The 16,131-nt window shown below is 31.9% G+C and overlaps 1 protein-coding gene across 1 annotated transcript; it reads right to left on the bottom strand.

The window, feature by feature from the left end:
- Positions 1 to 299: 299 nt before the first annotated feature.
- On the bottom strand, positions 300 to 12,050 carry LOC134686814 (uncharacterized). The gene is made up of 6 exons (XM_063546619.1): positions 11,903 to 12,050; positions 11,120 to 11,239; positions 6,193 to 6,274; positions 5,431 to 5,546; positions 2,720 to 2,795; positions 300 to 2,161 (listed from the first exon to the last, which is right to left on the bottom strand). Exons 1-6 carry the CDS (start codon positions 11,916 to 11,918, stop codon positions 1,330 to 1,332), a joined length of 1,242 nt encoding a protein of 413 aa, XP_063402689.1. The 5' UTR covers positions 11,919 to 12,050; the 3' UTR covers positions 300 to 1,329.
- Between the last annotated feature and the right edge of the window lie 4,081 nt (positions 12,051 to 16,131).

Raw genomic sequence — 16,131 nt, 5'->3', positions numbered from 1 at the left:
GATAGCATTAAGTGTGTAGTTAAAGGTAAATTCATTGGTTATTTTGCTTATTAGCTGAACTGTGACGTCATTATTATGTTAGGTAAACTTCCCTCCTTTGAGAGTAGATTAGTCTAACAGATAACCAATCTTTCTGTCTGTATGACTATAGACTACTTGAAAAGGTGGGTAGTGTACCTTACCTAATAATGACACGATTCAGCTACCTAGCAAGCTAACCAAGGGTTCTACCTCTCCCTTCACACTGAATGCAATCGGCTAGAATTTATGCCCTACAAACTTAATTGTAAAACACACCATGAATTTTATATTTTTTATTTCTCTGTACAAACACTTTATTCTATACATTTATACACAGTTATAGTACATTTCATAAAAAAACCAAAACAATGGAAAAACTGTAACTTTTCGAAAAATAATAAGATCAGAGATAATCTCGAATCTTTAGGGTTCGTTTTGGAAATGAGTTATGGCTACGGTTAATTATAACCACTCACCAAAATATAAAATAAACATAAATCATGCACACTGGTGCAAGATGGTAGCATAGGCCCAGTAAACCATGTTTCGCCACTGACATGACTAATACTTACTTGCTTTCAAATGTTTCAAAAGTTCTTGACGGAAGCATATCCTGACAAGTATCAGGGACGCTCCGATTGTTTACAGCACTAGGTCGATTGCTGTGCTGATAGATTGTTATTTAAACACATTTACAAATATATCTAGTTTTCATTGATAGCGAAAACGTCTAAACCAACAAAACATTCACTGATAAACACAGCTAGAAAGTTTCATGTGGGCTAATGAATATTAAAAGAAAGGCAATCCTTTGTTTTGTCTTGCTGTGACCTTTCATGCTGCTCGGTCAATCATGATAAGACATGTTCGTTACTGACATTAAAATCATCTTCCTATTCACATAACATTGAAGTTAAAAACACAGATGGTATGGGAGTATAGCAGAGATAATCTCAATTTTATAAAACACTGGAGTAGATACCAGACTAAAGGTATAAAAAAGTTATCAAAAATTGTGCCGAATCGGAATAAAATACGGAAAAGTTTAGAGGCTTCATTTTATTTGGCATTACTTGGGAAGATACAACGGAAATACAAAAAGTTATAAAGAAAGGCCACGTCCAACAACCTTAACTCAAGTTTTCTCAAAAGCCCACGCCCAACAACCTCAACTCATATTTTCTCAATGGTAATACATGTATAGCCGAACATCTGTTACCGATATCAAAATGAATATATCTTATTTATGTTTACTCTAAAATACACATGTAGGTTTATTTACTATCACCTGCATTTTGGTTACTAGTATTAATTCTCATACATCGATAAATATCCATTTTTCAGGCGGTCATCATAATAGATTTTTTCAGGCGGAATGTTTTCGTGAGACAGAGTTAACGGTTTCCCAACTTTATTCTCCTTTACTTTCAGGAATGACATCACTTCCTCTGTCAACTCCATAACGACGTAACCAGTTCGTGGTCTCTCTGGCTTTTTTGGTGCTGATAGAGTAGCGAAAGATGAGTATTGATCGTCTACTTCCGATATGTTACGTGATTTAATTTCCTTTCTATGTAAAGTATTCCTCACACAGTCTTGAAAATTTGCGTCACGGAAGTCAATATGTGACTCGTCGTCACTAAGATCACTTTCCTTTGATTTGACCCAAACCCTTGTGTTTTCGTAGTCCATGAGAATCTGTTGCGAACTATTTAGACTATTTTCGGACATCGTGTTTCCGTCCAGTTTTTTAATGTTAATGTAAGAATGGCGGACGTCGTGACAACATGGTGGACCTTCTTCTGGATTTGGAATTAAAACAACACTAGGAACAGACATATAATGGCTTTCCCTTTGATGGAGAGGTGAGTTTTGATCTTGGAAAGCTTCATCCAGAATTTCTTGGAAATGATCGCTTGTTGCTAATTTATCTTCACTGTTGAAAATCCATGTTTTCTGTAAGGTACTAGGTATGTTTGATTTCCGGTAACTTGGTACAGTTCGGATACAGTCGTCTTTTGACCTACGACTAGGTGGGTTTGGTGCCATTGCCTGTGAAAACGGATCATCGATTGGCGGTGGTGGTGGCGGGGGCAATGGTGCCAGTGACATATTATCTAGTTCGTCCTGTTGGTAGGTCCTGAAAGTAAATTTACATAACTATGTAGTTTATTTGTCAAAATAGTAAAGATGGAATATTGCATGTCACTCACTAATCTATCTGCATATCACATCTTCTTTATTCAGAACTTTTTTAAACTACATTAAGCGATCTAAAATATAGTTGGAAACTTATGATAAATTTTATTACATAGAAACTCAACCTTGTCATATATAGCTCTAAGATGACTAAAAAAACTGTTTTTGTAACAAAAAAAAATCGTTATTCATTTCAATTTACCCAGGTCATTTTCATTGATTCTATCACATGACACTGTACACTAGTACTGTATATCCTGGTGCGAAATATACGAAAAATACAAATGATAGGTAAATAAAGTCTGGATCCGATTCATATGAAGTTTAAACAGTTGTTTCTGTGAAAAAAACAAACTTTATAGACTTCGGATTATTTAGAGGTAGGCATATTAAAATGATTATTGAAGACGTTTTGCGTTTCTTCTCTTTTTATCAAATGTCATTTTGCAGTTGGGTTGCTGCCCACAAAACATCATTTTATTCAAATAAATGAGTGTACCTTTCGAAATTATGTATGCAATCTCCACCTATGTCTGTCTGTATACCCCGATGTCTGCTGTCAGTAATGAATACAGCTGTAATTAAAATGATATTTGTATTAAAATGCGATATAAATGTTATATTCTTTTAGAGAATTGTCTGGCATTTTGTATCCTAGATGTCACAACTACGGAATGTTTGTATTGACATCACAAACAAAGAGAGGGCTCAATAAACCTCACATGAGACAAATAAACTCATCAAAGATACCAGGACTAAATTAAGTATATACGCCAGACGCGCGTTTCGTTTACAAAAGACTCATCAGTGACGCTCGAATCCAAAAAAGTTAAAACGTCCAAATAAAGTACGAAGTTTAAGAGCATTGAGAACCAAAATTCCTAAAAGTTTTGCCAAATACAGCTAAAAAGATAATCTATGCCTGAGGTAGAAAAGCTTATTTCCAAAAATTCAAAAATTTGTAACAGTAAATTTATAAATATAACCATATCAATGACAATTCATGTCAGCACAAAAAGTGCTGACTACTGGACTTGTGATAACCTCGGGGAAATAAATCTCCACCAGCAGTGGCATCGACCCAGTGGAGCGAGCTCGGTAAACCTCACAAAAAACAAAGAGAGAGGGACTTATGAACCTCACATGAAACAAAGAGATAGCCCCGTAAACCTCATACGAAACAAAGAGAGAGCTCAGTAAACCTCACATGACACAAAGAGAGAGCTCAGTAAACCTCACATGAAACAAAGAGAGAGATCAGTTAACCTCACATGAAACAAAGAGAGAGTGCAGTAAACCTCGCATGAAACAAAGAGAGGGACCAATGAACCTCACATGAAACAAAGAGAGAGCCCCGTAAACCTCATACGAAACAAAGAGAGAGTTCAGTAAACCGCAAATGACACAAAGAGAGAGCTCAGTAAACCTCACATGAAACAAAGAGAGAGTGCAGTAAACCTCACATGAAACAAAGAGAAGGACCAATGAACCTCACATGAAACAAAGAGAGAGCCCCGTAAACCTCACATGAAACAAAAAGAGAGTGCAGTAAACCTCATATGAAACAAAGAGAAGGACCAATGAACCTCACATGAAACAAAAAGAGAGTGCAGTAAACCTCATATGAAACAAAGAGAAGGACCAATGAACCTCACATGAAACAAAGAGAAGGACCAATGAACCTCACATGAAACAAAGAGAGAGCCCCGTAAACCTCACATGACACAAAGAGAGAGCCCAGTAAATCTCACATGAAACAAAAAGAGAGCTCAGTAAACCTCACATGACACAAAGAGAAGGACCAATGAACCTCACATGAAACAAAAAGAGAGTGCAGTAAACCTCATATGAAACAAAGAGAAGGACCAATGAACCTCACATGAAACAAAAAGAGAGTGCAGTAAACCTCATATGAAACAAAGAGAAGGACCAATGAACCTCACATGAAACAAAGAGAAGGACCAATGAACCTCACATGAAACAAAGAGAGAGCTCAGTAAACCTCACATGACACAAAGAGAGTGCAGTAAACCTCATATGAAACAAAAAGAGAGCTCAGTAAACCTCACATGACACAAAGAGAGGGCACATTAAAACTCACATGAAACAAAGAGAGGGTTCAGTAAATCTCAAATTAAACAAAGAGAGAGAGCTCAGTAAACCTAGCATGAAAGACAGGGTTTATTAAATCTTACATGAAAAAAAGAGAAAGCTCAGTAAACCTCACATGACACAAAGGGAGAGACAAATGAACCTCACATGAAACAAAGAGAGAGCCCCGTAAACCTCACATGAAACAAAGAGAGGATTCAGTAAACCTCATATGAAATAAGAGAGGGCTCAATAAACCTCATATTGAAATAGTTTTAAAGCTTCACACAATAAGTTGATATTATGTTGACCCATTGGTGGCCTTTGGCTGTTGTTTGCTTTATGGTCGAGTTATTGTCTCTTTGACACATTCCCCTTTTCCATATTCATATTTTATGATCCAATGTGGTTCAAACCACATACTTATATGTATACGATATGTATTACACTAGATACAACGTCCTGTACTTTCTTCAAAGACTTATGATCGTAAAAGTAATTGTCTAATTTTTATGAAATCAAAGTTTGAATAGTTGTCTCATTGGGACTCATACCACCTCATCAAAGCACTATTTACTTGGGATGTCGAAAGGTATGAAATGTAATACTCGAATACTCGGTCAAGTTATTCGCGAGTACTCGAGGACTCGGATGAATCTTAAACGTCTATTGAAAAGATTAGATTTTTGGTCGGATGCAGTATTTTTGTTATAACCTTACATAAACTTAGTAATTATAATTATATGACATCCTTTTACATCTTAATATTATATAAATATCTCATCCTTTTTTGTGTCAATTAAACCATCAATGAAGTACTTATCACCGTTTCTACAAATGACCTATCATAATAGTATTGTACATATTGTTTATATTACGCGAACACACGTTACGAATTAAAACGCAAGAAAACAATTACATAACGCATGCGGTCATCACCCCCTCCCCCCCAACAAAAAGTGAGAACACGGGAGTTGTTTAAGATGAGTTCAAAGATTTCTGATCTGACATTCTTTCATGACTTTATTATCTTTGTCTTTAATTCAATTGTTGTTTCCTTTGGATCTGTAATCATATTTATCTTTACCCCCGTGACCTTAATGTTATCATGTTACTTGCTTTCTGTTCTTCTCTGTTCTCTCAGTTCCACCATTCCGTCCAATTGGAATGCTGCATCATGGTCCCAGTACACGGCGTTGTCATGATGGAAGCTTTCTTCTCGTACTCTGGGTTTCCTGTAATGTCGCAAATAAAATGTCACTATTTTCCGGGTTTTGCGTTTTGGTGGTCGGCTGTGGCGTTCAATTTATATTTGTAAATACATGCAACAGTATGTATACCGGTGTTCAAAAGTTATAAAACAATTGAGAGAAAATTAACACATCCGGCTAAAAAACTCAAATCGATGGAAATACATCAACTATGAGAGGACATCAAAGTAACAACAGGAACACTGAAGAAACACACACAATTTTCAAAAAACACTTTTTTTCCCAAAAATTTGAAAAAAACAATAATTCATCCCATTAGTTACAACATGAACATATTTTGATTAGCACATTGAATATTTTTAAACAAATTTGAAATTTAATATAGCACTTAGAAAATTATGTGTCGATTTTTAATTCAACTTTCCGCAAAACTAATTTGCACCCTATGATCGTTTACACGGAATTTAGATACTTTCCGAGTGGTTTTCATTTTCCTTATCACATTTGCATACATTGCAAATGAAAGCTTTTTAAAATAGTGTATCTCATTTTGTTTTATATTAAATACTTTCATCATTTAAAAGTCGCGTATCGTTTCTATTGTTGACTAGTATATATGATATGCATACAAAATAATTATATATTATTGAAAACAGACGTTTATACTTACAGCGATCTCCGTTTTCTATAGTAACATTTAAATAAAACAATTGTCACAACGATTCCCAGTAAGAGTGCGAATGGTGTGTAAACTGAAAGTATAAAAATAGGTTATTTAACCTCAAATCAGAAAAAAATTGAATGTTGTGTAAACTGAAAGTATGAAAAATAGGTTGTTCAACCTCAGTCAGAAAAAAATTAATGTTGTGTCAACTGAAAGTATAAAAAATGGTTTATTCAACCTCAGTCAGAAAAAAATTGAATGTTGTGTAAACTGAAAGTATAAAAAATGGTTTATACAATCTCATTCAATAGAAACTGAAAGTATAAAAAATAGATTATTCAACCTCAGTCAGAAAAAAATGAATGGTGTGTAAACTGAAAGTATAAAAATAGGTTATTCAACCTCAGTCAGAAAAAAAATTGAATATTGTGTAAACTGAAAGTATGAAAAATAGGTTATTCAACTTCAGTCAGAAAAAATTGAATGTTGTGTAAACTGAAAGTATGCAAAATAGGTTATTCAACTTCAGTCAGAAAAAAATTGAATGTTGTGTAAACTGAAAGTATAAAAATGGTTTACAATCTCATTTAGTAGAAATTGAATGGTGTGTAAACTGAAAGTATAAAAAAGAAAATCAATAAAAATACAGAACTCCGAGGAATATTCAAAACGAAAAGTCCCGAATCATATGAAAAAAACAAAAGTTTAAACACATCAAACGAATGAATAGCAGCTGTCATATTGCTGCTTCGGTAAAGACAGTTTCTTATGTAGAAAATTATGGTTTCAACCTATTTTGACAATCATTTGTGAACAAAACATACAGATATAATAGGTATGCACAACATAATCCGACATGTGTATAAACTAAAAATAAATTAAACACGGTCAAAACATCGTTTCCTAGGAGAACTCCGACTGTGTGTAAACTGAAAGTATTAAACACGTTCAGGACAACAGAATGAAACCCAGAAAGAATCGGAGTTTTTTTAATATTGTAAACCAATAATGACAATGCTATTTTATTTTATTTTTTAAATCTATAGCGACTTCACATTAAACAGTATTTTTTCTTATCCAAATTTTCATCCTATTACCTATTGTGAATCTTCATCCGAATTTATATAGGGCTTGATGCATTCATAGCAAGAGATGTTTACCCTGTCAATATATCGATTCCATTTAAATTTTGGCAGGTTTCACTTTGTTTCTATCTTCAAATCAGATATGCAAGATATGACCATGGATAATGTATTGGAAAGTAAGAGTTCTCATCAAAACTATTCGGTATAGTTAATGAATAGTTCTGGCAGCTTTCTAAATGAAAAGCAAGTGTCTGCATGTCTGTTCGTACCTACTACAATACATTATTTGTGGGTAGTTTTAGTTGAGCACTTGTGAATTAAATTAATAATTGGTTTTGAATAAAGTCAGAAGAAATGTCATAATATCATGTACATCTATGTGTATGATGAGCCTCTAATAAAAAAAATCGTCTTTAAACAAGGGCGGCACATGTATCTGTAATGTATGTTTTTTTGGTTTGTTTAAAATGCAACAACACTGTACACATTATATTGTTTAACTTGAATTCCTTATTCCACAACAATACGATCAACCTTTCGATACACTGGTTGGTATATTACTAGGCCGGGAAGTGTTCATCAGCTCAGACATTTGTCAGTAGTTCTCTACTGGTATGACATATAAAACACCTTTCTTAAGTTCTCCGTTGAAAAAATAGTAAATAATTAACAAAATTCAGATTCCAACTGCCTCAGTCAAGATTGACTTTAGTATGTGAAACGAATTTATTCTTTCCCCAATATATCATATAGCTCTTAAATAAACTTCTTTAGTTATGAGCTATACAACCGAAAGGATCGTGAAGTACATGTACGAATAATTATAGTAAAATCTATCTGGCGTCAAAATAACTTAGAAAAAATAGAAAATTAGTTTCTAAATCATTTTACGGATAATTAAAGAACATTACTCTGTTTTATGTGAAACCAAAACCAAATATTATCGGAAGTATTGTAATGTGTTTCTATAGCATATTTATTTTCAATTGTTTTCGGATATCCTTCAATACAAAATTCTTTAAAATTATTACAAAATAGAAAAGTGTATCCATTAACATGGTTTTTGCAAAATATTATGGTATGGAATAGATTAAAAAAAAGTATTAGTTGATTTACATTACGATATTGTGAATTATATTAATTAAAAATCTTTAACATTTAACATTTAGTAAGTTTCATCAATTCTCAACTATCTATTCTCTGACGAGTAAAAGTAAAACTCCTCCGTGTATCCTTAAAACATTGGAAGACGTGATATGATTGTCAATTTAATACTCATATGAGAATATATATAAACACGTAAACTTAATCTAAATTGGTCGAAATGCCAACCTGCTAGATGAACAACTGATCATATTATACAGTAATATTCACAAATGTATTTTGGTGTATCCTTAAAAAAAGCAATACATAAAATTGAGAAAGGAAATGGTGAATATGTCAAAGCGACAACCACCCGACACACAGTTTATAAGTTTAAATCATTAATTTTCTAAAAAAAATCCAAAATACAACAAGACAAAGCCACACACATGTTACTCCACACACCTTTCATCGGCGGTAAGGGAAAGCAGGAGACAAAATAAACCCGATATGAATCGAACAAAAGGCTCTACGTTAATCTGTGCCAAGTGCACAGTTCTGTCTGCATAGCCAGTTGCTTGCGTCTTCACTTACAGTGTAAGTTTAAGACAATTATTTTTTATACATTACTATTGTATATTCTCGTTAAAGTGACCATAATTTATTAATAGAAAAGGGAAGATACCTTAAAATACCAAAAGAAGAAAGATTATGCAAAAACTGTAAACAAATTGATGATGAAATTGATTTCTTTTTATATTGTAATAGAAACCACTATAATATAAAAGTTTATTTTGATTTTTTGATAATTGATAAAATAAATATTCACTTTATAAATTTAAGGTCAAGTTACAGTAAATGGGCTATGTCGCAGATTTCAGTAAAATTTGGCATACAACTCTGGCTCGATGAAATTCAACTGAAAATCGAAAAAATATTGCATTTATCTCAATTATCATTTGAAACATTACTGATTGAATTCTTACAAAATGGGTGAACTTTGTATAGAAAGCACATAAAATCGGCGAAAACCCTTCTAAAATTTGTCTTAAAATCGCCAAATCTCTAATTCTACTCCATAGATTTTCTTAAAAAACTATATGTTGTTGATACATAAATTTTTGTTATAATGATGCAAAATAAAGATAGGGTCACCGACTTCGTTTTTACGGTATACTTCATTTAAAGTTGCGTCCTTTGTGAAAAAATCCGATAAAACGTCGAAATAATCGTAACGTTATCGCGTTGCAGGCCGTAAAACGTTGATTTTTGACGTTTTTCACTACCAACAAGGTAACAAATTGAGTAATAGACAAAAAACGAAGTCGGTGACCCTATGATTATTTTATATCATTAAAACAGAAATTAATGTGTCAACAAAATATAGTTTTTTAAGAAAAATAAGTGATTCGGCGATTTTAAGACAAATTTTAGAAGGTTTTTCGCCGATTTCATGTGCTTTCTATACAAATGTTCACCCATATGAAAAGAAATCAATCTGCAATTTTTCAGATAATAAAAAAGATAAATGTATTATTTTTTCGATTTTCAGTTGTAGTTCAACGAGCCAAGGTTGTATGCAAATTGTAAGCAAAATCTGCGACATAGTCCATTTACTGTTCCTTGACCTTAAATGACATAGCTAAAATAATATATATACTCAAACCAATTTTACACATTCAGGTAAATAAGCTATGATCCTTTTTATAAGAGTCTATTGAACTGAGGACAGGGGACTCCTAAACTATTTACATATATTGTGTATATTAATGATCTTGTTGTTATGTTTTTTCCATTTTGATATGTTGTGTTACATACTATAAATATGTAGTTTTATGGCAATTAAGATTTGAATTGATTTGAATTGAATTAAAAATGACAGTTAAGGTTCACATATGACAGCTATAAAATGACCATATTCATCAATCACAGAAAGTAACCTTTATATATGTTAGTATTAAAAGTTATGCCATTGTATATGAATCCCTGTATCCGTAAATATAATAGTTTCCCGCTGTATTTTAAAGGAGCAATAGGTACGAGATATGACAAAAAATAGAAGATGATTCTTTTCAATCATTAATATAAGTGAAATTATTGAATAATAATTCATTATTGGCAACCAATTTGGTTCACTTTCTAAAAAGCAAAGACCCATTGCTGATGATGTATTCACTCGCAAGTGAATTATTTGACCTCACCGAGTCCGTATTCAGGTGACCTTCAAATTAACCCAATAGATAAAGATCGGTAATGCATGCATAAATCTTGGCAAGCCATTTAAAGGAAGAATATGTCAACATTGAAAGTGAAACTAAGGTAAACCATTTTGTTTACTGCTTCGACAGATAAAACCGACAATTACTTTTTTGATTCAATCTATAACATGAAATCAAACATAGATAGAGAGTTTTAATTGCACGAGATCACTATTTTTTTATGTTTATTCTTATATTGGGTTATATGACAATCGAAAATCTCCTTTCGTCATCTCGAAAGAAAATTTGATGTCGTCTTCGCTGTCTTGACTGAAAAACACACGAAATTCTGAGATAGATATAGTATCGAGTACATGCAGTATTAACTGTTTATTTAAAATTTGTTATTGTAATTTGAATATACATTTTGTTATGTTATAAATCATATATTAGAATTTGATCAAATCGATGAATATGATTTGACATCTAGTTCCCCTTTAAGAAGCAATGAAGTTTCGAGTTAGTCTAAAATTATGATATCAATTAATGTAAAATAGATTAACATACATGCTGTGCTAACTGAAACCTCCAAAAAATTATCATCGTTGTTAACAGATTCTGCATCAGTTGAAACAGTGGTAGTGACCATTGTAGTGACTGGAATGACTACTGTAGTTACTGGAATGACTACATTAAATAAAGATATAAAAAGTCACTATATATAAGTCATATACGAATGAAAAAAGCAATAACCTTATTATAACATGTTCAAGCAGCTTTTAACTTTATTTTCATTTGTTTTTTTATGAACTTGTTTCTTAAAAGCTATTAATGATTATTACGAATATTACGGAATTTTATGCTACTGTCATACAAGTGAGAGGTTGAGCTATTCATAATACCAGGGTTAATCCACCGTTTTCTGCATAAGAAAATGCCTGTACCAAGTCTGTAATATGACAGTTGTTATTCATTCGTTTGATGTGTTTGCACTTTTGATTTCGCCAGTTGGTTACGGACTTTCCGTTTTGAATTTTTCTTTGAGTCAGATATTATTGTGACTTTACTTAATACATTGTCTAAAGTTTGGTTAAACAGGGTGATCCCAAGATCAGCTTATTGAAAACCAACAAGACCATGACTTAAACTGAAAAACGACGAAAACGACAGGCAACAGTCCAAAAAAAGAAAAACCTTAGCTTCTAAAATGAAATAAATGGTGTTGAACAGAACCGCGTGAACAGAACACATAACGGCTAATTTTGTCCGTAAATCTTTAGAAATTGGTGAAACAATAACAACATGTATAAGATTATAAAGATGTTGAGCGATAATAATAAAAATACTTACGTGTAGTATTATACATTTATCTTCATTTGGCTCCGACATTTATATTGTATATTGATAATCCATATTTTATGAATTGATCAAAATCATATTCTAATGATAAATAATCAAATTAATATTCAACAAGGAAATAAAAGACTTGTGTTTTCAATTTATTATTTCCTCACTTTTTGAACGAGTGTTTATAGATCAATCATTTCCGGGAAGTTTATACAATATTAATTTAATATTTTGTTTGACATTATTACCGTTAAAATAGTTCAATTAGCTCTTATTTCGAATTTGTTTTCTTGTCATATATAGGGACCAGCTGAAGGACGCCTCCAGGTGCAGGATTTTCTCGCTAGATTGAAGACCTGTTGGTGACTTTCTGCTGTTGTTTTTTTCTATGGTCGGATTGTTGGTTCTTTGACACATTCCCCATTACCATTCTCAATTTTCTATTTGTGACGGAGATTTAGTTTGAAAAATGAATTTAATTTTTGAGGGGTGGGTCTTGGGAGATTTTGGGCAAATATTTTGAAAATGTATATCCTGGCTTGATAAGAGCTGAAAATACAAAATTGCTTTTCGAAGGTTAGGGCTGGGGTGATGTTGGGTAAATATTTTGAAAATGTATATCCTGGCTTGATACGAGCTGAAAATTTAAAATAACATTACATTAGACAGGATTGAAATGAGTATTCTGCACACAAAATTAGGGAAAAAATGTGAACAAAAGTACAACTAAATTTCAATTATCGCGTGGCATGCAAAGCAACAGATGAAAATGAATAGTCACTCCGTAAGAAAATCCCATGCCAATGCCGTTCAAAGTTTTAGTGTTCTACAGTACGCTTCAATTTTGGAATAACACTTTACTTAATATGTGTATCTGCTTGATGCATTACTATGATTGTCTGTTTGCCGAATTATTATGCTTATTACATAAATATTTTACGTAGTGTTGGGCTTTTCATAAAAAAAGAGAGCGTAAGATACCATGGCGTAGGGACATTCAAACTCTTAATTCTAAATGAATTACTGACAATGCTATGGTTAAAAAAAGGACAAAGAGACAAACGAAAGTACACAAACCACAGCAAAGAAAAAAAAAAACTAAGCACCTAGAACCTCAGCAAGAATTGGGTATGATCTGAGGTGCTCCGGAAGGGCATGTATAACCTGCTTCACATGTGACATCAGTCGTGTTAGTACAAACCCGATCATAATTTGAATTCGTTAGTTCTAATATGCATGTACATGTGCATGTATTATGTACATGTGTTTCGTATTGTTTTTTTATTGATTGTACTACAAAATAAGGTTGCAAGTATAGCAAAAAGTTTTTTTTTTATAATTTGGCGTTTACTGATCAGTACTGTTTGACCTTTTCCTGGCAAAGATTTTTGACTGACTGACTATTTATTGTATAATAAGTGATGGATGCATTGCCGGAAACGCTTAGTTTTCGCTGCACACGTACTAGCTATATGAACATCAATTATCTAAACTATTGCCTTAATTTATTTAGATGTAAGACCACCAAATCATAATCAAAACGTCACATGCGGTTGCAATCGAGAAAGGGTTGAACAAAATATTCCCTACAAATTTTACAGTTGTACGAAATTAATCCTACATTGTATTACAGTAAAAAAAAATCTGAGTGATAAACATATATCTTGGTGTTTCAAAGCACAAATATTTTCTATTTTGTGTTTCTATAGAATATTTTGGAAACTTGAGGTTACTTTTCACATGGTTCCTAAAGCTCGTACATAGGAAAAAAGGATGAACATTTGAGTAGTTAACATCCAGTGATGGTTATTTTTCTTATATGCAATGAAATGTTAGTTGAAATTTTGTCTATAGTACTGGATAGGATAAACCTTTACTCATACCAAGCATTTCTCTATAAGAAACAAATAGGAATTATGCACAATTTTTTTAAAAGTGCATATTTAACAAGACTTAGTTATAGGGGAAAACCAATTGTGGTAATTTAGTCAATGTATCAAATAAAAAGAAAAAAAGAAGATTTAAAAACAAAAAATAACCTCACATTAAAAATAATTTTATAAATTATTTATTTATATATTTTATTATGTCAGCAACTGCTAGTAGTCTGTTGTTATTTATGCATTATTGTCATTTTGTTTATTTTCATTTGTTTCATATTCTTACCTCCGACTTAGACTTCTCTTGAAATGAGTTTTACTGTGATTATTGTTGTGCGTTAGGTTTTTTTACATTGGCTAAATTAATAGGGGTAGGATTGAGATCACAAAAAAAAAGCCATGTTTAACCACGCTGCAATTTTACGCCTGTCCCAAGTCAGGAGCCTCTTGCCTTCATAGTTTCTTGTGTATAATTCGATGTTTAGTATGACGTCCATTATCACTGAACTAGTATACATATTTGTTAAGGGGCAGCTGAAGGACGCCTCCGAGTGCGGGAGTTTCTCGCTAAATTGAAGACTCATTCATTGCCTTCGGCTGTTGTCTACTCTATAGTCGGGTTGTTGTCGCTTTGACACATTCCCCATTTCCAAACATTGGCAATATTTCTCGTTGCTGATAAAATCTATTTTGTTTTGTTATTAATCATTATATCAATTCAAGATTGTTACAAAATGTATTTAAATCGAATCTTACAATTTGATCATGTTTATCTATTGCAATCTATATTTGAATACAGGAACTTTTAACATTGGTATTGAAGTAGTTTAAAAATATTGACCTTCTCTTCAAATCCTTTCAACAACATTATTTAATGTATGATAGAATGACATTTTGTTTATATTTATAATTAATTGAATTAATACAACAATAGAGGTCAGTATCGATTATCAAATAAGATAAATACAAATGAATTATGACAGTATACTTAAGGGGGTACCCAACACTTTCACTAAAATTAATTTGGCTCGTTTAATTTCATAAAGTTTTGACAAAGTATTTACTTAGACCCTTTAACAAAAATATAAAAATTTCAAAAATTTTGAACCAACCGTTTTGTCAGAAAAATTACACTGGTTATATAGTAGTTTGACAAACACCAATTCTGATCATTGAAAAGCTTATTGTTCCCTTTACAACACAACGTAATTAAAACGTTAAGCTGATTTTACAGAGTTATCTCCCTGTAGTGTTAGGTACCACCTTAAATGAGTAAAAAACAGTGGATATGTTCCTTTTTTGATAGCCACATGCCACGGATATGTTTCATTTGTAATAGCCACAACCCCAGCATATGTTTCATTTGTAATAGCCACAAGCGTATTTAATATTATTTTGTCGAACTGTTTTTATTCTTAAGATTTTGTAATTGTTATTAAATATTTTCTATAAACATTGTATTATGAAGATAAGTATTTGTTTTAGAGATTATAATGAATGCCGAAAACTCCAATTAAAAATTTCCTTATCAATATGTTATGTTCACAATTTAAATCCCTTCAATTCATAAATCTGATAAATGTTACGACAACGTATCTGTTTCTTTTGTTCAATACACACACGGAAATCTAAAGGAACCTATATCAATAATATATTTGTGTGGAGTTATAAAAACTAATAATAAATAATGTCTTTTTCTTTTAAATTAACACGTTTAACAAAACGTCGAATTGTTCGAAATACTTAGGATTTTCTACTACGGAAAACGATTACCTGAGCTGTAATTGACAAAACTTGTCAAATTTTGGATTCTTAATGTTCGTCAACTTCATACTCGATTTTAACTTTAATGTTGCTTTATTACAGCGTCAAAAAGGGGGTGAATATTTGATTACTAAATAGTTAACATCCAGTGATGGTTATTTTCTTATATATATATATATGCAATGAAATGTTAGGTGAAAATTTGTTTATACTACTGGACAGGATAGAACTTAACTCATACCAAGTATTTTTTATTAGACACAAGGATGAAATATCCACATTTTGTTTTTAAAGTGCAAATTTAACAAATACTAAATAATAGGGGAAAACCAATTGCGGTACAACTTTTATCACACCTATTTAGTCAATATATCAAATAAAAAGATCAAACAAATGGATGATTTACGAACAAAAAGTAACCTCACATTTAAAATATTTTCATAAATTATTTATTGTTTAAATATGATTTCAAAAATAGTGTCTATCTTTTCAATAACAAAACATTTAATTCATATTGTCACTTTTATTATATATATATGTATTTCTTGACTTAGTCAAATATTGAACTACAAGGTTAATGTATACATG

The sequence above is a fragment of the Mytilus trossulus genome, chromosome 10 (genome assembly GCF_036588685.1).
Source record: "Mytilus trossulus isolate FHL-02 chromosome 10, PNRI_Mtr1.1.1.hap1, whole genome shotgun sequence".
Lineage (NCBI taxonomy): Eukaryota > Metazoa > Mollusca > Bivalvia > Mytilida > Mytilidae > Mytilus > Mytilus trossulus.
Note: the sequence above shows the minus strand (reverse complement) of the source record. Positions and strands in the feature narration are given on the sequence as shown.

What these genes read in the sequence shown, in the direction of transcription:
- LOC134686814 (XM_063546619.1), bottom strand. An exon ending in TATAGAAAACGGAGATCGCT is followed by an intron (nt 5,547 to 6,192) that starts GTAAGTATAAAC and finishes GCGACATTACAG; the next exon opens with GAAACCCAGAGTACGAGAAG. An exon ending in AGAACAGAGAAGAACAGAAA is followed by an intron (nt 2,796 to 5,430) that starts GCAAGTAACATG and finishes TTTTAATTACAG; the next exon opens with CTGTATTCATTACTGACAGC.